General features: G+C 43.4%; 1 protein-coding gene across 3 annotated transcripts in view; it reads left to right on the top strand.

Moving 5' to 3' along the window:
- VIT (vitrin) overlaps positions 1-23,930 on the top strand; it is a 1,955,513-nt gene that overhangs the window by 1,671,640 nt on the left and 259,943 nt on the right. For all 3 annotated transcript variants that reach the window (XM_086927073.1, XM_086927074.1, XM_086927075.1), the window contains one exon: positions 655-881. In XM_086927073.1, the coding sequence (XP_086783199.1) occupies positions 655-881 (227 nt within the window). The remainder of the gene's footprint in view (positions 1-654; positions 882-23,930) is intronic.

Genomic DNA, 23,930 nt, shown 5'->3' on the forward strand with positions numbered 1-23,930 from the left:
ACATGGGTGATACATGGACCCACCCATGCTTTTTGATGCCAAACCCTATCTACTAACATTAGTAGATGGGGTTTAGTGCTAAAAATTAACACTGCTGAAAAACAGGTGTTAAAAGGAGTTGTGTTTTAATTTCTTCTTGCTTTTCCGACTTTGAATGTGTGCTGCACTGAACAGACCATCTACAAAGTAAGAAAATGTTTTAAACTTGTCTAGCCATAGCATGTTGTACAGGATGGGTACCCTTCCTGTATAAAACCTATGGTAGACTCCGGCATGCACTCTAGCACTATGGCACTAAGGTATGGGCCTGGCGCACAGCAGCTCAAATCAGCACGAGAGCTAGGGAGAGGGGAGGAGAGTGCCATATCTCTGTGAATATGGTACTCCTGCTCTCTCCTTGTCATTCAGCACATCACAGCTTCTTTATGTGCTGCGCTGCATTTGCAGCACCTTTGTGAATGTGGGCCTAAGTGTCAGTCAACTTGAAAACCAACACTCTATATGAATGCCTACAATTGATATGACTTTAGGAGCAGTTGAATGCCCTTCAAATCTTAATGCTGACTGTGATCTCATATTTAAAGGTATAATGTCAGCGTCTAAAAATCCGGTTTCTATTTAATTAATGCCATTATGCATTTATATTTCTAACAGGTCAAGCGCTTTCATATGTTAACAAAAACTTCTTTTCGGATGCCAATGGAAACCGTGGGGGTGCCCCGAATGTGGCCCTGGTATTAGTGGATGGATGGCCTACAGATAAAGTGGAAGAGGCCTCCCGTCTTGCAAGAGAATCTGGAATTAACATTTTCTTTGTCACTATTGAAGGAGCAGATGAGCAAGAGAAGCCACATGTTGTTGAGCCAAACTTTGTTGATAAGGTACTGTACAGCAGTTCTCATGAGATGTACACAAAGTTGGTAATGCAACAAACAAAAAGGTGTATTTAAATGTGTGTTTATATTATTGAAAAGTTTATACCTTCAATTTGAATGACATATTTTCCAAGTCAACCTTGTTACTCGTTAGGTTGAAAGATAATGATCCCTTCTTCAATAAAGGGATAGGGTAAGCGTTATATGGCTGGAAAGCTTGCAATCTCCTTGTTTTGTGATGCAACTAGTTGTTCATCGTCACTCATGACAAGAAACCAAGTTTTCTTCACTTCACTGGTCTTATTGAGTTAGTCGAAGACTAAGCACAATGCTTTGCCCTGCATAAGGGGATGGGGTGCATCTCTAGTCAATTCAACAACAGTTATTAAAATTAAGAATGTATTACCCTAATAAGGGAATTCTAAAGGAAGGAGTTATTTACCTGCCCATTGGCCAACTAGTACATAATCTCTGCTATTTATCCAGCAGCTGGCAAAATAGTTCATAATTTCTGCTGTTTAGCCGGCCACAGGCTAAATAAAAGAGATGATGTGGAGCTTGATCGGTGGCTAGATAAATAGCATGAAGGAGGTCTTTATTCGGCCGGGCATGAAGAAAAAAGGGACAGGTAATGGTAGGCTGGTGGCCATCATGTAATGGGGATGCAAAAAATGTACAATAGTTTGTACGAAGGTAGATGCATGAATTAATCTAAACTGTTTACAGATGAAAAAACATTCAAATCAATTTTGAATAAAAACATATGTTATTCTAATATTCAAATAAGAAATGTATGAAACGAAATTCTATTTCAGAAGCTTCAGGATCAAACACACAGCTATTATGTGCTGCAATCTAGGAGTATTTGGCTGCCTGTAAAGAATAATGAGTGTGGTTTTAAAGCATCATACATTAATGTTTTATTCACTCATTAGAATATATTATTTTTTATTGTTCACAATCCTCCTTTTGATTATTTTAGAAGGCCAGGGTCTTTTGTGCTTTTTAGAGAAGGCCTTATGCTAGCTGTAGGGTTCTTTATAACCCCTTCACTGCTAGGCCTTCCCCACTACCCCCCCCGTGCTAAGCTTTTTTTGGCTATTTGGGGTAATTTGCGCTTAGGTCCCTGTGATGTTTTGCTCTCAAAAGGTATCCATGCCAAATTTGAGTCCTTTTCCTTCAATATCTTGAGAAATTTAAAGGTACTCTGGGTTTGTGGATATCCCTAGAGGGGACCGAAAAATGTGCAAAAATACAGCAATTTTTCGATTTTTTTAGGAACAATGTTAAAAAAGTACTGCAGAAGAAAGCGTCTGCTTTTTTCCCATCAAAAGGTATCAACAAAGGGTTTGCAATTCTAAATTTACCATCTTCCCAGCTTTCTGGAACAGAGAGACTTTTTGTCAGAAACCCAACATTTTCTACACAGTTTTGGCATTTTACTGAGACATTGCCTATTTTTCCTATTTTTTGTGCTTTCAAACTCCTTCTAGTTAGTGGTAGAAATGGGAGAGAAAGCAGTAATCCCGCAGAACTATACGTTTCTGAAAAATAGACACAATTCTAAATTCAGCAAGGGGTTTGTGTTTGTGTAGATTCTTCAAGGTTGTTCTAAAGAAACTAACAATTGAAATAAAACAGATTAAAATTGAGATGGAAAAAAACAGCCCTTTGTGACAACATTTTCATCTGTAACTTTTTCTAAGTATGACAGATTTTTAAAAGCAATATACCGTTACGTTTGCTGGAGCCTTCTAGTTGCAGGGATATCGAGGACTTGTAGGTTCACCAAGAACCCGAGGTATCCAGAATCAATAACTGAGCTGCATCTTGCAATGGTTTTTTATTCTGTACCGGGTATATAGCTATTTTTTGGGTAAAATATAATGAGTAAAAAACAGGCACCAAGGAAACCTATATATTTCCGAAATGGGAACAAAACATAGAGTTGAAAAGCAGTGGTTATTTCCACATCTCCGAAATTGTGGGTACTTCTACAAGCATATGAATTAGAGGGCATTTTTCAAAATGACTTCTTATTTACAAATTCTCTTACATTTGGAAGGCAGAAATACAAATAAAGTTCTATTATCCGTGTTCCCCTAAGTCTCCTGATAAAATGGCACCTCACTGGTGTGGTTAGGCCTAGCTCTGCAACAGGAAGTGGCCCAACAGGCAACGTGGACACATTACATTTTTCCGACTTTTTTCGCACTGTGCCTAGCTGTGGATTTTATACTTTAACTGTGCTGGCACCTAAGGAAACCTCGAAAACCTATACATTTTTTTAAACCACACATCCAGGAAAATCCAGGGTGGGTTTACTTGAATGGCTCTCACCAGGTTTTATTTATCCAGAATCCCTTGCAAATGTCAACCTTTAAATAAAAACTATTTTACCCCACATTTCTGTGATGGAAAGATCTGGAATCTGCAGGGAGCCACAAACTTCCACACTGCCAAAATTTCTCAAAGTCTCCAAACACAAATGTACCTCATTGTGTGGGTAGGCCTAGTACCCACAACAGGAAATGGACCTAAATACAATGTGGACACATAACATGTCTCCACTGAAAATTTGACTTTTTTCACACTGTGCCTACCTGTGGATTTTGGACCCTAACTCTGCCGGCACCTAAGGAAATCTAGCAAACCAATACATTTTTGAAAACTATACATCCAGGGAAATCCAGGATGGGGTGACTTGTGTGTCTCTCACCTGGTTCTGTTACCCAGAATCCCTTGAAAACCTCAAACTTTGTAAAAGAAACACATGCTCCTAACATTTCTGTAATGGAAAGTTCTGGAATCTGTGTGAATCTACAAGCTTCCACCCACCCAGCAGTCCCCAAAGCCTCCAGATAAAAATGATACCTCACTTGTGTGGGTATCCCTAGTGCAGGCAACATGAAAATGTCCCAAAATACAACGTAGACGCCTCATATTTTTCCAGTGAAAATGTTTCCTTTTTATGCAATGTTCCTAGCTGTGGATTTTTGACCCTAGTTCAGCTGTCACCTAGGGAAACCAAGCAAACCTACATATTTGTAAAACAAAAAGAAACAAATTTTCCTCACTTTCTGTGATGGAAAGTTCTGGGATTTGCAGGGAGCCACAAACTTACACCCACCCAGCATTTCTATTTATTTATTTATTAATGCCATTTGTAGAGCGCGTACAATTACCCTTAGGCGTCTCAGCGCTGAAATTGCATTGAAGTCTCACCCTAATCAGGAAGTGCAGAGATGTGGGTTACTGATTGAATAGCCATGTTTTCAGTTTTTTTCTGAACTGAAAAAGAGTGGGGCTAGTTCTTATATGACTAGGAAGAGTGTTCCAGAGTCTAGGGGCCACGATTGAGAAGCGGCGATCGCCCCAGGAGGCTGTTCGGCTGCGTTGAACCACTAGTTGGTTATGGGAGGTGGATCTGAGCGTTCTTGGAGGGTTATAAGGAATCAGTTGTTTTTTAAGGAATCGAGGTCCTTGATCCTGTAATGATTTGAAGACTGTGCACAAAGATTTGAATTTGACCCTGTTGTGGATGGACAGCCAGTGGTATTTTTTAAGCGTGTCCGAGATGGGTGCAAATCTAGGTTTTTTTGAGAGTACGCGGGCAGCAGCATTCTGCACGGTCTGTAATTTTTTAGTGACTCTGTTCTGGGCATTGAGCAACAGACCGTTGCAGTAGTCTAATGAGGAAAGCACTAGAGAGGTGACTAATGTTTTTGCTGCTGAGTCTGGTAAGTAAGGGATAATTTTTCTTACCATTCGTAGCTTGAAATGGGCGTTGGCTGCCACCTTGTTTGCATGGGCCATGAAGTTGAGCTGGTCATCGAAGGTAACACCTAGGTTTCTGACTTTGACCGTGGGGCGGGGAGGAGTGCCCAGGGCCGATGGCCACCAGGTTGCCGACCAGACTGGGGAAAGATTGCCAAAGATAACCACCTCCGTTTTATCGGAGTTAAGCTTCAGGCAATTTCTTGCCATCCACTCGCCAATAGCAATCATCCCACCTTGGAATCTTTCCGCCATCCTCTGTCCGTCGCCCTTTATAGCCAGCACCAACTGAGTGTCGTCGGCGTATGAGGTCAGGCTCATCCCGTGGGCTTTGATGACACTAGCGAGGTCTGACACGTATATATTAAATAGTGTCGGACTTAGGGATGAGCCTTGGGGTACCCCACACGGTAACGACAGCTCAGCCGACTGGAAGGGGCCCAGTGTAACCGCCTGGGTTCTGTTGGCCAGAAAAGAGGCAAGTAGATCCCTAGCAGTGAGCTGGATGCCCATCCTCTCGACACGGTCGACCAAGATCTTATGGTCAACCGTGTCGAAAGCAGCTGACAGGTCTAGGAGAACTAATAAAGCAGTTCCTCCTTGATCACGGATGACTCTTATGTCATCAGCTGCTTTGATGAGAGCGGTTTCTGTGCCGTGGTGTTTGCGGAAACCGAACTGCGTATCATCCAGCAGATTGTTGTTTTCTAAATAAGCTGATAGCTGCTGGTTCATCGCCTTTTCTATAACCTTTGCTAGAAAAGGGAGACTTGCAATAGGACGGTAATTTTTTAATTCACCTTTGTCTAGCCCAGGCTTTTTAAGCAGCGGTTTGATCAATGTATTTTTCAGTGAATCAGGGTAGGATCCGGATGCCAGAATAGTATTACAGACGGTGGTGATAATGGGAATAACTGTGTCTGGCACAGTAGCAAGTACGGAGGTTGGGCAGGGATCCAAAGCTGATCCGGCTTTGATCGTTTTAAATATGCTCATAACTTGGTCAGTGGTGAGGGGGCTAAAACAGGTCATAATGCTTTTTGGAGTGATCATGGGGGTAATAGCACTGCGGCTAGCCTGGTCAAGATTGAAAGCTTGATAGATATCGTTGACTTTAGCAAATAAGAAATCCGAAAGGGCATCACATAAAGTTTGCGATGGGGGTGGATTGAGATCCGGGGCATTTCCAGCAAGGGTTTTGGCAATGTGATATAACTGTTTGCTGGAGTTTTTTGCAGTTTCTATGTGGCGTGTAAAATAATCTTTTTTTGCTGTTATTAACATAGCTTTGTACGTAGCCAGGGCTTTCTTATATTTTTCCCTATTTTCAGTGTCATAGGTTCTTCGCCATTGTCGTTCCCTGTTCCTGGTATGTTGTTTTTGGGCTTTTAGTTCTGCCGTGTACCACTGAGCTTTAGGCATATTTCTGTTTTTTGAGATTGATTTGGTGGGTGCCAGCTGAGTTGAGGCTTCGCCCAACCACTTTTGAAATTGATTAGTAGCAGTCGTTGGATCGGTGGATAATTCCGGAGTTGTAGTGTTGAGAAGCAACGTTAAATCGTTAGGATTGATGTCCTTCCAAGCTTTAAACGTGCCCTTAATCGCGGGGGTCACTTTTTTTCTCTGCGGACCTTTGATAGTAAGTCTGCTATAGATGACTGAATGGTCTGTCCAGGTCATAGGGAGAACTGAAGTGATAGACAGTCCTTCCACGTTTGTAAAGATTCCATCCAGCGTATGGCCTGCCTGGTGGGTGGGAGTCGTGACCAATTGTCTAAGGCCCATCGTGTCTAGATCTGATACGAGGGTTATGGTATCCCTATCACTGAGAAGCTCTAGATGAAAATTGAAATCACCCATTATCGTGGTAGATTCTTCTGTGGCTATAGATTCAGTAATATTGCTAAGATTTGCAAGGAATGCAGATCTAGTTCCAGGGGGTCTATAGATCAGTGTTCCCTTGAAATTATAAGTGGGGGACAAGTTTATGTCAAAATGCATGGCTTCGCATGAGTTAATAGGGATTGGCGAGCAGCGGATTTTGAAGTGATCTCTCGCTATGATGGCTATCCCACCTCCTTTCCCTATAGGCCTATCCTGCCGATAGGCACTATAGCCTGGAGGAACTGCTGTGACATAGTCGGGGGCGGATGCCTCGTCGGACCATGTCTCTGTGATGTAGAGCGCATCTAGATTAAAATCACTAATGAGGTTGGCTATATCCTGGCAGTGTTTACTGAGAGAGCGCGCGTTAATGAGTGCCATGGAGATATGCATGTCAGCCTCAGTAGCTAAGGATTTAGTGTGCAACGTAGGGTTGATAAGCATGGACGGGGTGTTACAGTGTAAACACTGTGTATGTGATGCCGACAGTATGAGAGATACATCGAGTTTAGTACACAGCGGGGCGTAGCCTGGACATAACTCCATGAGTGCGTTGCGGGAATAAGAGATGCGAGAGGCAGGGGTTATGGCCCTGGGCCCGGTCCCGGCGCGGACGGGCGCAGACGGGCCTGCCTTCGGCGCGCCTTCGGCGCGCCGCCGGCGCGCCAACAGGGCCCGCCCGCTGCGCGGACGGGCGGTGGTGTTATTTTTATGCATACTTTGGGCGGGGCGGGAGGAGGGTGGGAGGGGCGCAGAGCTCTCGGCCAGCCTTCCCAATGGAAGATGGCGGCCAAGTTCAGTGCAAAGCTTCCCTGCGCCTGACTACAGCGGTGCTGAGGGAGGGAAGTTCGAGTCTAGGCGAAGTAATCTCGCCTCAGGAAGACAGTATCCTAAAAACGCACCAATTAAAATATTTACAAAGCGTAAAAACAATTATTGTCTCAATCGTTTTTGGCGACTTTAGAATATAACAGAGGTGCAAGGGAGCACAATCAGACCTCCGGCTTCCGCCTCAGAGGGAAACAAACAGCAATTACAGGCGTTTGCTAAAAGACGCTATTTAAATACCCTGGGAGGGCGGGAGGGGCGCAGAGCTCTCGGCCAGCCTTCCCAATGGAAGATGGCGGCCAAGTTCAGTGCAAAGCTTCCCTGCGCCTGACTACAGCGGCGCTGAGGGAGGGAAGTTCGAGTCTAGGCGAAGTAATCTCGCCTCAGGAAGACAGTATCCTAAAAACGCACCAATTAAAATATTTACAAAGCGTAAAAACAATTATTGTCTCTATGAGTTTCTCAATAAAAATTGTACCTCAATTATGTGGGTAGGCATACTGCCCACGACAGAAAATAGCCTAAAGCATACTGTGGAGACATCAAAATTATTGATTACAAAAAGACCTTGTTTTGTGAGAGAATCACCTCACTTGTGTGGGTGCGCCAAGTACCCGCGAAAGGCAAGGGCCCAAAACGTATTGTGGAAGCATAACAAAAATACCTGGTTTTGCAAGGGGGGCACATGAACATTTGATCCTGGACTCCGCAGCCATCTAGTGAAACAAACCAAACCCAAACATTTCTGAAAACTAGACACCCGGGGGAGTGCAGGGAGGCATGACTTGCTTGGATCCCCCAACATTTTCCCACCCAGAATCCCTTGCAAACCTGAATTTTAGCAGAAAAAAACTCTAATTTTCCTTACATTTCTGTGTGGGATCACTGTACCAGCACAAATGTCCTACCACCCAGCGTTCCCCTTCGTCTCCCAATAAAAATGATACCTCACTTGTGTGGGTGTCCAATGCAGAATTGCCTAAATGTAGTGCTTAGAGTTCAATGTGCTATCGCCTCAATCCCTTTGTTTTTAGGTCCTTCTCAGTCACAGGCCCTTGGCACACCCAAATAAATGTGGTTTCATTTTACTCGAGAGACTGACATGAACGCTGGGCCGTAGGACATTTGTGCCTGCACCGTGATCCCAGACAGAAATGTGAGGAAAATTTGCAGCAGATTCTGGGTAGGAAAACATTGGGAGATCCATGCAAGCCATACCTCCCTGAACTCCCCCTGGTGTCTAGTTTTCAGAAATGTCTGGTTTTGGTAGGTTTCCCTAGATGGCAGTCGAACCGGGACCAAAAATGCAGGTGCCCCTCTTGCAAAACCAGGTTGTTTGTGATAGATAGTTTTGATGTCCCCACAATGCATTTTTGGCCCTTTCCTGACGCGGGAACTTGGGCCACCCACATAAGTGAGGTACTGTTCTTTTTGGAAGACCAGGAGGAATGCTGGGTGGTAGGATCAGCCTGGTGATCCCACAACTTTCCCACACAGAAATGTAAAGCTAAATTTGAAGTGTGCAATGGAATCTGTGTAGGAAAACCGTGGGGATACACACAAGTCACACCTCCCTGGACTACCCCAGGTGTCTAGTTTTCAGAAATGTCTGGGTCTGGTAGGTTTCACTAGATGGCCGTCGAATCCAAGACCAAAAAGGCAGGTGCCCACCTTGCAAAAAACAAAGGGATCCACAGTTATGGGAAAGTATAGAAGTGTTCTTCCAGACTATGTGTGTCTCCTACAATGGTGGAAAGCACACAGCTTTGTTTAAATACCCCTAACCCACCAAAAGGACCCTTGGTGACATGCTTCATCATCGGGTTCTTCCCACCCCACTGCGGGACGGGGCGTGCTGCGACCTACGACTACGTGGGAGCACTGGTTATGAAAAACAATACTATGTGTAGTGTAGGTGTGAGTGGAAGGGTCAGAAGTGATTGAATGGTGAATGGTGAAAGATTTAAAAATACCTGGCTCCGTTGAGATAATACATTTTAATGTTCCTTTGAGCTGGTATCATTAAAAGTGGGGATTGAGATGGAGATAATATGCTTTAATGAGCAGTGTCTCCTGTGTCAACATGTTTCGGAGTCCTCCCCTGGCTTCTCATCAGGACCTAGAAGAGATCCCTTCTACACTCATTTAAAAACAACTGTGTATTACATATAATCCTAACTAAGTGGTGCACATAAATTTAACACGCACAGTATACTATACACCAGTAGGTATATTGCTGAATGGGTTTCTTATATCGCCCAGATAATGCCCCATGAGCCTTCAAAATAGGAGGGAAGAGGTACTTATAGTCACACAAATCAAGGTTACCTCCTCACCAGGACACTGCCTTGTTGCGGCTCTGTGGAACCAATGGGGGATCCACATACGTCACACCTCCCTGGACTCCTCAGGGTGTCTGATTTTCAGAAATGTCTGGGTTTGGCAGGTTTCACTAGATGGACGGCAAGCCCTGGTCCAAAAATGCAGGTGCCCCCCCTTGCAAAACCAGGTCATTTTGTGATAGTTGATTTTGATGTTTCCACAACACGTTATGGGCCCTTCCCTGCCACGGGTACTTCTCCCACCCACATAAGTGAGGTGCCATTTTTATCGGGAGACCTGGGGTAATGCTGGGTGGTAGGACATTTGTGTCAGTCCAGTGATCCCATAACTTTCCCACACAGAAGTGTGGGGAAAATGTGATTGTTTTAGCTAAATTTGAGGTTTGCAGAGGATTCAGGGTAAGAAAACGTTTGGGGATCCATGCAAGCCACACCTCCCTGGACTCCTCTAGTTTTTAGAAATGTCTGGGATTGGCAGGTTTCCCTAGATGGCAGCCGAGCCCTTGACCAAAAACACAGGTGCTCCTTGCAAAGGCAGGTCGTCTTGTGATAGATGGGGGCACCTGGGTTTTAGGTACTGGGTTTGGCGGCCGTCTATGGAAACCTACCAATTCCAGAAATTTTTAAAAACTAGACAACCAGGCGAGTCCAGCGAGGTATGGCTTGCGTGGATCCCCTAAAACATTTTTTTATCCAAATTCCATACAAACCTCAACTTTAGCTAAAAAACACATTTTCCTCACATTTCTGTCTGGGATTAATGTGCCGGCACAAATAACCTACCACTTAATGTTCCCCTTGGTCTCCTGAGGAAAATTATGCCTCACTTGTGTAGGTAGACCAATCGCCTGCAACTAGGATGGGGCCAAAAAACATATGGAGGGGATAGCACAGCAAGCTGTAAGCGCTATATATTTTTTATATATATTTTAGGCTGACTGCATTAGACACCCACACAAGTGAGGTATCATATTTATCAGGAGACCAAGGGAATCTCTGGGTGACAACGTTTGGGTAACAGACCTGGTGAGAGTTGCACAAGTCACCCCATTTTGGATTCCCCTGGGTATCTAGTTTTAAAAAATGTACAAGTTTGCTGGGTTTCACTAAGTGCCGGCTGCACTAGGGCCCAAAATTAACAGCTAGGTGCATTGCAAAAAAAAAGGTCAATGCCTAGTGGGCTTTCTGCCACGGGGGCAGATCGGGGGCCATTGTCCCAATATGCTCTCAAGTGGGGCAGAAAGACTGTTGCCATTTTTTTGGGGGGAGGGGGCATTAGCAGGCCCGTTCTGGGCAGCCCTCACCCCATGTATGAAAAAACAAGCATAGTCCCTGGTGCCTAGTTGGCCTCTGCCCCATTCGGGGGGTACAGATCAGGGGCCATTGCCCCAATCTTCCTCCGGGGAGACAGGGATACCTGGCTAATTTTTGGGGGATGGGGGCATTGGCATGACCATTTTGGGCAGCCCCCACCCCTATGTTTAAAAGAAAATTATCCCTGGTGTCTAGTGGGCTTTCTGCCCCATGGGTGACAGATTAGGTACTGTTGCCTCCCATCTGCCTCCTGAGGGGCAGAAAACTGTGTCAATTTTTTGGGAGGTTGGGGCATTTGCATGCCCCTGCCCCTACCCTTACGTATAAAAAAACAAAGTAATCCCTGGTGCCATAGTGGGCTTTCCACCAACCGGGGGACAGATCAGGTGCTATTGTTCCCATTTGCCTCCGGGGGGGGGGGGGGTGAAAGACTATGGCATTGTTTGAGGGGATGGGGGTATTGGCATGTCCATTGTGGCCAGCTTCCACCCCTGAACTTAAAAAAAAATTCCCTGGTGCCTAGTGAGCTTTCTGTCCCTGTAGGGGGGCAGATAAGGGGCTATTGCGCCATCTGCCTCCTGGTGGGGTGAAAGACTGTGGCATTTTATTGGGTGGGGTGGGGGAATTGGCATGCCCATTCTGGGCAGCTCGCACCACTGAACTTTAAAAAACAAATAATCCCTGGAGCCTAGTGAGCTTTCTTAAAGGGCTATTGCCCCCATCTGCCTCCTGGGGCTGAGAGACTGTGGCAATGTTTTTGGGTGTATAAAAAGAGGAATCCCTGATGCCTAGTTGGCTTTCTACCTCCCCAGGGGGCAAGTCAGGGTCTATTGTCCCCATCTGCCTCCTGGGGGGGGGGCAGAAAAACGTTTGCATTTTTTAGGGGGGTAGAGTGGGGACATTGGCATGCCCATTCTGGGCAGCCCCCACCCCTGACCTATAAAAAAAAGAATACCTGGTGTTTAGGGTACTCTCTGCCCCCTCCCCGGGAGGCAGAAAGACTGATTATGGCAATAGTTTGGGGGAGTAGCAAAGCCCTTGCCCAAGGTGCCGGTCACCCCTGCCTAGTGCCTAGTGGATGGATCCCTACTTTGGTATCACCTTCTTGGGGCTATCCCCAAGCAGGGATCCACTAGAGAAGAGTACCATTGGAAAGGGGGATTCACCCCTTTCTAGCAATACCTCTCCCATGTGATTTGATGCTCAGGGCTTAGATAGCCCCACAAGCACCAAAACAGTGAAACTGAAACTAAGCTTCATTTCCAATATAATGATGTCAGCAGGCGATGCGTGCGATTATCATTAAATTAGGTTAAAAAGCCTCAGGAGGTTGGGAAAGCTCTTCCCCACCTACAGACGCAAATAAAATGAAATCCCTCTGCTGTCTAAAGCAGAGGCGATTTGTGGTCATAAGTGCATGAGGGGATTGTTCAGTCATAAGCACACAAGCACTGGTGCTCATGACTGAACCATTCCGTTATGAGCATCGAAGGGGTTAAGGAGGGTTGTGCTTTGGGACACATACAGGTGATAAATTGAGTGAGACACAGTATTAGGTCTTCTGTGGAATGAATAAGTGAAAGCAGGAGGCAGGTAAGTAATGCAAATGACTAACTCACAGGAGGAGTTCACTCTAGTGCCTGTGAATAAACACACTTTTTCATACTTTTAACCCAGCAGCGTGGGTTTCAGCCACAGAGTCTTACTGGGACTATGTCACAAGTGCCCCCTTCTGCAAAACTGACATTTTGGTCACATGCACAATGTATCTTGGGACCTGTAGTTTTGATTTGTAACAAGCTAAGCAGTGTTTTAAGTGGGCAAGGTCCTGTCTATATTGAGCCCTTATTTCTGTCCTTGGCAATGCTGTCTCAGCAAAATAAATTAAGAAGACGAAAAAAATAACTATCTGAGTGACAGACTTGGAGGCTGTACCTGACTAAAGTCATTTTGGAGGGGGTGAGGAAGGAAGAAATAGGACTTATAGGTGGAGAATGAGGGCAAGTAGAAGAATAATGACCAGGAAGTGAACCCCCTGGAAAGGTATGACAACTAGAGCCACGAAGACCAGGAGAAGAAGAACCAGGACCAAGGAGACGTAATCTACGAGAACCAGGGTTACCAGTGCCAGAGAAAATCAGGAACAAATAGATGATGAAGAACAGGAGAAGGAAAAACAGGACTAGGGGTACCAGAAACAAGGTGAGAAGGATCAGGGGGGTCAGGGTGATGTGGAACAGGGGGTTCTGCGCCCAGAAAACAACCCTGAAGGAACAGAAGGACCAAGGGTAGAAGGAATAGAAGGACTAGGAGGTTCTGAGGATACCAACCAGGACAGAGGCACAAGCACGACTAGGGTCAGGAGTAGCAGCTCAGGTAGACAGACCAATGGGTACAAGTACCAGGAAACTAATAGAAAGAAAGACTAGAGACAGAAGGCGAAAACCCCAGATATCAGATCAAGTAGAACAAAGGGCCCAGAAGCAAATGGACTAGGACCAGGAAGACCATGAGCAGAAACAACCAAGGCTAGTTCGACCTGACAACCCAAGATCAGAATGACCAATGGGGAAATAAAGGACCAGGAAGTCTAGGCTCAGTGGTACTAGGATCAGAAGGCCCATGAGGGTTGGGCTCAGGGAGATACTAAACAAGGATGACAAGGACTACATGAATCAAGGTGACTCACAACATGGGAACTAGTAGCCAGTGCCAGAAGGATGAGGAAGACCAGACCCACAAGCACCAATATCAGGAGGACCATCATGAAGGGTATCAGGGTTAGATGAACAAGGTTGAAAAGGCAAACCAGGACACCAGAAGAACTAGTAGGGGACACAGGAAACCAGAGTCAAAAGGTGCCCTACCACAGACAGCACCTTGAGAAACCTAGCTAACTTGTACATTTATAAAAACTAGACATATGGAGTATTCCATGGTGGGATGACTTACACGACTTTCACCCGGTGTGTTTACCCAGAATCCCTTGCAAATCTCAAACTTTGGCTAAAAAACATATTTTCCCCACATTTCTGTGATAGAAATTTCTGGAATCTGTGGCGAGCCACAAACCTTTTACCACTTAGCATCCCCATAAGTTTCTCGATAAAAATTGTACCTCACTCATGTGGGTAGGCCTAGAGCCAGTGACAGGAAACGGCCCAAAACATTAACATGGATACATCATACTTTCCCACTCAAAACTGACCCTTTTTTCATAGAGGGTAGATGTAGATTTTGTGCACTAGCTCAACCGGCACCTAGAAAAACCTAGCAAACCTGCATTTTTTTTAAACTAGACACCTTGGGGAATCCAGGGTGGGGTGACTTGTGTGTCTTTCACCAGGTTTTTTCATCCAGAATCCCTCGCAAACCTCAAACTTTGACAAAATAAACACATTTTCTAACATTTCTGTGGTGGAAAGGTCTGGAATCTGTGGGGAGCCACAAGCATACTTTTAACCAGCATTACCGAAAGTCCTCCTATAAAAATGGCATCTCACTTATGTGGGTACATCCAATGCTGATGACAGGAAATGGCCCAAAATGAAACGTGGATGCAACACATTTTACAACTGAAAACTGACCCTTTTGTTTGCAAAGTGGGTAGCTGTTGATTTTGAGTCTTAGTTCAGCCTGCAACTAGGAAACCTAGCAAACTTGCTGATTTTTAACAACTAGACACTTGGGTAATTCCAGAGCAGTGTGACTGTGTGGCTCCCACAAGGTTCTTTTACCCAGAATCCCTTACAAACCTCAAACTTTGACAAAAAAAGATTTTCCTCACAGTTCTGTGATGTAAAGTTCTGAAATCTGCATAGAGCCCAAAAATCCTTCCAACCAGTTTCCCTAAGTCTTGTGATAAAAATGCCACCTCGCCTATGTGGGTAGACTTCATGCCCACAACAGGAAATGGTCTGAAATGGAAAATGGCTCCATCAAATTTCCCCACTCAGGACTGACCCATTTTTGTAAACTGGGCAGGTGTGGATTTTGGGAGGTATCTCAGCTGGTACCTAGAGAAACCTAGCAAACTTGAATATTTTTGAGAACTAGACACCTGGGGGAATACAGGGTAGGGTGACTTGCAAGACTCTCACACCTCAAATTTGACTAAAAAAACAAACCTTTCTCACTTTTCTGTGATGGAAAGTTCTGGAATCTGCAGGGAGCCCCAGACTCACTTCCACATAGAATTCCCCCAAGTCTTTCGATAAAATGGTACCTCACTTATGTGGGTAGGCCTAATGCCCATGACAGACAATTGCCCAAAGCGCAACATGGACCTGTTATATTTTTCTACTCAAAACTGCAACTTTTTGGGCAAAGTGGGTGGCTATGAATGTTGGGCCCAGAGCTTGGTTGTAGCTAGGGAAACCTAGCATACTTGCACACTAATGAAAAGCTAGACACCTGAGGGAATCCAGGGTGGGGATACTTGCATGGCTCTCACCAGGTTTTCTTTATCAAGAACCCATTGCAAACGTCAACCGTTGACTAAAAACAATTTATCCCCACATTTCGGTGATGAAAAACTCTGGAATCTATAGGGAACCACAAAAGTTCTTGCTCCCTGCATTCCCTCAAGTCTTCTAATAAAAATGGTACCTCACTTGCGTGGGTAGGCTTAGTGTCCGTAACAGGAAACGGCCCAAAATGCATTGTGGATACATCACATTTTTCAATTCAAAACAGACCCTTTTTATTTTGCACAATGGGTATCTGTGAATTTGGGCCTTAGCTCAGCCCACACCCAGGTGTCAAGCTTGCACATTTTTGAAAGCTAGACACCTGGGAGACTCCGAGGAGGGGTGATTTGCATTGCCCTTACCAGGTTGTGTCACCCAGAATCCTTTGCAAATCTCAAACTTTGACTAAAAAACAAATTTTCCTCACATTTCTGTGTTTTAAAGTTCAGGAATCAGCGGAGAACCATATACCTCCTTGTATCCAGCATTTCCCCCAAATCTCTTGATTAAAATGGTACCTCACTTTTGTGGGTAGGTCTAGCGCCTGCGACAAGAAACAGATAAAAACTCAATGTTGATAAATCACTTTTCCCACTCAAAACCGACCATTTGTTTGTATATTTGCACATTTTTGAAAGCTAGACACCTGGGGGGAGTCCAGAGAGGGGTGGTTTGTATGGATCTCATCAGGTTTTCTATCACCTATAATCCCCTACAAACCTCAAACTTTGAGTAAAAAAACACATTTTCACACATTTCTGTGATGGAAACTGCAATCTGAGGTGAGGCGCCAACTTCCTTCCACCAAGCATTCCCTCAAGTCTCCTGATAAAAATTGTACCTCACTTGTTTTTGTAGGCCTAGTGCCCCCAACAGGAAATGGGCCAAAACACAATATGGATACATCCCATTTTTCCACTCAAACGTTACACTATTTTTTTTCAAAGTAGGTAGTTGTGAATTTGGGCCCTAGCTCAGCCGGCAACTCAGGAAACCTAGCAAACTTGTACATTTTGAAAATTACACACCTGGGGTAATCCATGTGTTGGATGTCGTTTTAGATTCCGAATGGATTTTCCCGATTCATGCCCTTATATAGGCATTGAAATCAAGCCCTTATTTAGGCATAGCCCTTGCAGCCCTAATACAGGCATGGCTACTTCCATCCATTCACCAAACGTCACAACGATTTCTTGGCAAACCAGCTTAAGCCGTTAGGGATTTCCCCATGCTTTTACAATGAACAACTAGTCCCTAGGGGTTCATTCATGACGTTCATATGCCCGACTTTACATCAAAAATGGCATTCCTTAATACCTTCCATGTATAAATATACCTTCACTTGCTACAGCAAAGTACGGTGGTTCAGAGCAGTTTGACGACCTACTTGCCCTACTCAGCTCCCTACAGCAAGTGCCGAAGGAAGCCGACTCTCCAGCTAACGCACTGATCAGGAAGCTGCCCTCCTCTACTGAGAAATCCAGCTCCAGTGTTTCTGACTCCCCTTGCGGGGTGTTGGTAAATCGAGACCCGAAACAGAGATACCAGACCTCCTTCATTCTAAGGTATGGAGCTGATTAGAACCTAGAGAAACCTTTGGTAGATTCTTGGCAAAACTAAACCTATGCTAAAGACCATACTTACTTCTTCCCTCGTACTAGACTTAGGTTAGGTACATTGGGGTAGGCGTATTTTAGAAGCACCAGTTGAGTATTTTAGTCTATGTGTTATTTATGTATGTTTTTTTATATGGCTTAGAAACCATACAATGCTATTACAGAATTATTTCATAATACTATTCTCGCTGTGCGCATTATACTTTGCCATTTCCATTTCCATTTCAACAGCTTTATTCGACAATTTACAGTCATAAAAACATTTCACAGTAATACCAATGGAATTGATTATATTAAACAGGAGTCGATAGAAAAACATACGTTAAGTACACATAGATAAAAACTACTTCACTTTCACTATTTATACAACTCATGAACACAAATAGTGGATCACATCCCTAAACAGACCTCCATTAGGGACTAATAGTCGTGTCTCTAATAGCGAATCCACTTGTCATAAAGGTTTATATCCCCTCAGAGAATATCATAAAAACAATTAAAATATATTCAAAACGCATCACATAATACAGTGTGATTATTAATTAATTTGTTCTTTCTATATGTAGCTATTTAGGACCACAGCGAATCAGTCACACTATTCCGCCGTGGGCTAGTCAGTAGGATAATGGTTAGTTTAGATCGCCTCAATTTTTACTCTCACTCTGGGATATTAGCCGAGCCCTCAAAGTCCATGACCACCCTAAAAATGTTACCATGGCTATTGCAATAGGCGATGAGGTGTCTGTCCGCAGGATGCGTTCTGCTTCAGCTGCCGGCCTCGTGCACAGGAGCCTACAGATTGGGAGCAAACATGCACGACGACATGACGTGGGGCAGCATAAGCAACACAAACAAAAAGAATGTGGGCCAAGAATTTGTTGCAAGTCTTGCACCCCAGGCATATAGATACTGCTTGTACCTCACTTGTTTTTGTAAACCGAGTGCCCGCAATCAGGAAATGGGCCAAAACACAATATGGATACATCCCATTTTTCCAGTCCCTAGGGGTTCATTCATGATGTTCATATGCCCGACTTTACATCAAAGATGGAATTCCTAAACACCTTCAATGTATAAATATACCTTCACTTGCTATAGCAACGTGGTTCAGAGCAGTTTGACGACCTACTTGCCCGACGCAGCTTGCTACAGCAAGTGCCGAAGGAAGCCGACTCTCCAGCTGACGCACTGATCAGGAAGCTGCCTTCCTTTGCTGAGAAATCCAGCTCCAGTGTTTCTGACTCCCCTTGTGGGGTGTTGGTAAATCGAGATCCAAAACAGAGATACCAGACCTCCTTCATTCTAAGATATAGAGCTGATTGGAACCTAGAGAAACCTTTGGTAGATTCTTGGCAAAACTAAACCTATGCTAAAGACCATACTTACTTCTTCCCTCGTACTAGACTTAGGTTAGGTACATTGGGGTAGGCGTATTTTAGAAGCACCAGTTGAGTATTTTAGTCTATGTGTTATTTATGTATGTATTTTTATACGGCTTAGAAACCACACAATGCAAATACAGTATTATTTCATAATACTATTCTCGCTGTACGCATTATACTTTGCCATTTCCATTTCCATTTCAACAGCTTTATTCGACAATTTACAGTCATAAAAACATTTCACAGTAATCCCAATGGAATTGATTATATAAAACAGGAGTCGATAGAAAAATATACGTTAAGTACACATAGATAAAAACTACTTCACTTTCACTATTTATACAACTCATGAATAAAAATAGTGGATCACGCCCCTAAACAGACCTCCATTAGGGGCTAATAGTCGTGTTTCCAATAGCGAATCCACTTGTCATAAAAGTTTATATCTCCTCGGAGAACATCATAAAAACAATAAAAATATATTCAAAACGCATCACATAATACAGTGTGATTATCAATTAGTATGTTCATTCTATATGTAGCTATTTAGTACCACAGCGAATCAGTCGCACTATTCCCCCGTGGGCTAGTCAGTAGGATAATGGTTAGTTTAGATCGCCTCAATTTTTACTCTCACTCTGGGATATTAGCCGAGCCCTCAAACTCCATGACCACCAAAAATTGTTGCCATGGCTATTGCAATAGGTGGTGAGGTGTCTGTCCGCAGGATGCGTTCTGCTTCAGCTGCCGGCCTCATGCACAGGAGCCTACAGATTGGGAGCAACCATGCACGACATGGAGCAGTATAAGCAACACAAACAAAAAGAATGTGGGCCAAGGATTTGTTGCAAGTTTTGCACCCCGGGCATATAGATACTGCTTGGGTTGACCATTTTACAGTAAATTATCTGGGAGCGTGCCCACCCTAAACTGGAAATAAAACTCGCGGTCCAATGGTTTGGTTATTAGGTCCCAGTAAGATTCCAGCTTCGGGGTGGCTTTATGTTCCAAGAAGCGGCTTGTGAGGGTAGGTGACTCCCTTTGCATAATGTTATTATCCTGGAACTGATCCCAGTACTTGGCCTTCAACACCTCTTTAGTTGGAAAATGAGAGTTTACAGGGTCTGCCCATATCGAGGCCATACCGATATCGGTCCGAAGATCTCTTACCATTCATAGACATTTGTTACGATGTGAGGTATCGGCCCTTATTATTTCTCGGAAGCCTTTCACATAGCCTGCGAGCTCTGGTGTAGTCCAGAGTCTCCTCCAATAAAGGAGGAGACGAAGTTTGGCTACTGCTGCGATCGTTTTTTTCCTAGATCAATTAATAGTGGGCACATTGGGGTACTCAGTGGTAGTCTAGCGATTTTTCTTAGGAACCTGTTTTCCAAGATGGTTAGGGCTACAAGGTTTTCACAACCCCAGAGCTCCGAGCCATATAGGGCTGAGCTAACGGCTTTCAGATTATACATTTCTAGAGCTGGGCTAATGGGCTTGGTGAGCGAAAGATTATATTCCTGGTAGAGGATCCCTGATATCTGCCTTTGTTTGAGGGAAGCTAGTTCAACCTGATGGTCACACTTCATATTTTCTTGGAAGTTCACCCCTAAATAGGTGAACTCCTTAACCAGTTTTAGTGGTCCGTCCTTCATACTGATGCCCCCTTGTAGGCCCTATGAGCGTTAAAAGCCATTAACTTTGTCTTTGACACATTAAGCTCCTAGCCGGACTCATATACCAAAGACACTAAACACTTTTTAAACAAACTGTCTACATTGATCTGGAATCCGAGCTATTTATTAATTGTATTGGATATCACAAGCTTGTACACATGTATAGACCATCTACAGGGCTTAAAAGCTGTGCAGTTTTACTTGGAAAAGCGTCAGTTACGCTATGCCTTGCATAATCAAATGCTTCTTGAGTGTGTAGATTTCTGCTTGAGGAACAACATTTTTCTATTTGAGGATCAACTTTTTAGGTAAACCTCCGTTACGGCAATGGGCACCTGCTTTGCCCCCAGCTATGCGAACTTGTTCGTTGGCTGGTGGGAGGAGCAGGTGCCCAGAACCGTGGAGGGCATCCAGCAGGGTAGTGCAGTGGCACAGATGCATCGATGACTTGTTCATCGTATGGCAAGGTACACAAGCATCAGCACAGGAATACATCAAGGTTCTAAATAATAACAACTTGAATCTTCACCTCTCAGGTACAGTTAGTCCGGTGGCAGTGGACTACCAGGATCTGAGGGTATTTCTGGAAGATAACATCATACTCATTGCACTTTTCCGTAAAGCCAATGCTGGTAATTCAGTCCTGTTTGCCAGTAGTAGTCATCTGACCACACTGATCCAGAGTATTCCCTATGGGGTGTTCCTCAGGTTAAAAAGAAATTGCACAAGAGAGCAGGACTTTGAGGCAGCTGCCTCAGAGAGTTTGGCAAGATTCAGCGTTAGAGGTTACGACCACACACTGCTAAAGAGAACATAACAGAAAGTAAGGCTCAGTCCCAGGGACAAAAGCCTATTGGAAGGGAAAAAGAAAAACAGAGTAGCGAATGACAGCAAAGGAAAACTCAGAATGGTTACTCCCTATTCTGTGGAGGCCAATATTTTGAAAAAATGCTTAGAAAAAATTGGTCCATTCTGAAGACAGACAATGTCATCAAGGATGATATTCCATCTCAACCTTTGGTGAAATTTAGCAAAGCCAGATCCTTAAAAGACATGTTAGTGAGAAGCCATCTTGAGACCATACAGCAACGAACCAACACATTGAGAGAGATGACGGGCTTCTTTCCTTGCAGTAGATGCAAGGCTTGTGCAGATAGCAAAAGGTTCCTAAATTACACTCTACCAGATACAGGCAAGAACAAGGAAATCTCCAAATTCCTGACATGTAGCACCACACATGCAGTATATTGCCTAGTCTGTCCATACAGTTTAAAAGGCATAGGCAGCACTATCCACCAATTAAAGATAAGATTTTTGGAACATCAAAGAGCAATAGAAAAAGTGGATCCTGCATACCCAGTGGCACGCCACTTTGCGGAGTTCCATCGCAGTGATAGGAACAAACTACAATATTTTGGTTTGGATTTTGTTCCAGTAAATCCGCATGGAGGTGATAGATTACGCAGTCTGAGGTGCCTAGAATCTAGGTACATCATGGATCTTCTCACCAAGTACCACAGAGGAATGAATTGTGGGGAGGAACTAAGGGTGCACTTGGGTAAATGAATGTAAGGACAATTTATGAGTATGAAAATCGTTAACAGGGTAGTTTAAGCAGATGTATCATGAAGTAGCAAGGAACCAGTTACCTTGGTATACATTGATCTCTCTCCCTTTTGAGAGAGTGGTGTATTATCTTTCACATATTTTACAATTCTTGAATTTTTTCATTATTTAGTAGTTGACATGTCATTTGATCTATGAAGTTTCCCTTTTACATTGAAAAAAGCATGGAGTTTGAAGTTATTGGGGTATGATGTATGAAAAACATTAAAAGGGACACCAGCCGATCCACGGCTAGATAGCGACACTGCGTGAGATTTGAAACCGTAGACACAAAACATACCAGAGAAAAAAGTGCAATATGTATTTACATGAAATTTACGTGTTTAAATTATGCCTACGATGCAATCTCAGCAATTATGCCTACATGATGTATAGCTAAGGTTCCATAGGAAACCTGTAGGTATCTGTCCTCTTTAAAATGGCACTTAGGTTTGCAAGAGGTATTATGTCCCTTCTTTGTTTCAATGCCAAATTTTTGAAGAATGCTTTATAAACACTGTCCTGTCTATGTATCAATGACACTGAAGAAGGCTCTGCGCCGAAACGTTTGTTTTCTGGTTTGCCAAATAAAGTCTTGCGTGAGCCCCCCCACCTTGAGTGCGGTATTTTCTTCAAAAAATTAAAATTAGAGAAAAACTGAGCTTTAAAATATATATATATATATATATATATATATATATTCAATGAAAAAACCATGGGTTATAGAACATATATAGTTAGGGATTAGCATTTACAAAACCTTATTTTGCTCACACAAAACCATTGGAATTTCACATATAGTTAGTTGCACTAACTATATATCGCGCACCCGCAATCCACTGCTGATGATGTCACATATTACATCATTCATGACATGGTCAGTGACATCACTGATGACATCACTGATGACATCTCAATGACATCACTGATGACATCACTGATGACAACATCCAGTGACTGTATGTTTCTGTAAAGTTAAAATATGTCTTACATATTGAAGAATGAGTGGATGTATAAGTGTCTGGATGAAGGATTTAGTAGGTGCATGACTGACTGTATGAGTGAGTGATTAACTGTGTCTCACTGAGTGCATGGGTTAGTGACTAAACTGTCTTAATTTGTGCATCATTATGTCTGTTGTTCTGTAAACTGTTGCATGTGTTGATAAGTAGCTATATGAGTAACTATATGGGTTATTGATTGGTTGCCCAAGTATTTGTATGGGAGACTGAGAGTGTGTGTGGGTGGCTGGGAGGTGTATGACTCTGTGCATAGATGTGTGAGCAGTTGATTCACTAGATGTATGGTTTCAAAAGTGCATGTGGAAACAGCTGTATGGGCGGTTGACTGTGTGCATAAGTGTATTGGTGAGTGAATGGATATCTCAGTGCTACATGTCAAAGTAAGTACATATGTAAAACACAGTACATGTGAGAGTTGACATATATAAATAACTGTGCATAAGAGCCAGTAAATTTGTGAGTGGCTGTATGGATCATTGTGAACTTGTACCAGGGATTGTATAAGAGAGTAAATATGTGTTAGTATATGTTTGAATAAGTAAAGTTTGTATAACTGTATAGTTGAGGAAATGGAGGTGTGATTGATTCTTTGCATGACTGACTAGGTGTGTGAGTAACTCCATGGATGAGTGACAGTCTGTGAGTGTCTGTTTACACTGATTGTATCTAAGGTTATATCAGAGTCTGAAGAGGTTCATCGTATTATCACATGAATGATGTCATCAGTGATGTGATAAGTAATGTCAAATGAGATGTCATCAGTGATGTCATTTGAGATGTCTTCAGTGATGTCATCAGTGATGTCATTTGAGATGTCATCAGTGATGTCATCAGTGATGTCACTGACCATGTCATGAATGATGTTATATGTGACATCATCAGCAGTGGATTGCGGGTGCGCGATATATAGTTAGTGCAACTAACTATACATGAAATTTCAATGGTTTTGTGTGAGCAAAATAAGGTTTTGTAAATGCTAATCCCTAACTATATATGTTTTATAACCCATGGTTTTTTCATTGAATTTTCAAGGTTTTGTAAATGCTAATTCCTAACTATATATGGTCTATAACCTATGGTTTTTTCAGTGAATTTTATTTGTTTTTTAAAAGCTAATATCTGTAGCTGTAAAATGTATTC

The sequence above is a fragment of the Lissotriton vulgaris genome, chromosome 6 (genome assembly GCF_964263255.1).
Source record: "Lissotriton vulgaris chromosome 6, aLisVul1.2, whole genome shotgun sequence".
NCBI lineage: Eukaryota > Metazoa > Chordata > Amphibia > Caudata > Salamandridae > Lissotriton > Lissotriton vulgaris.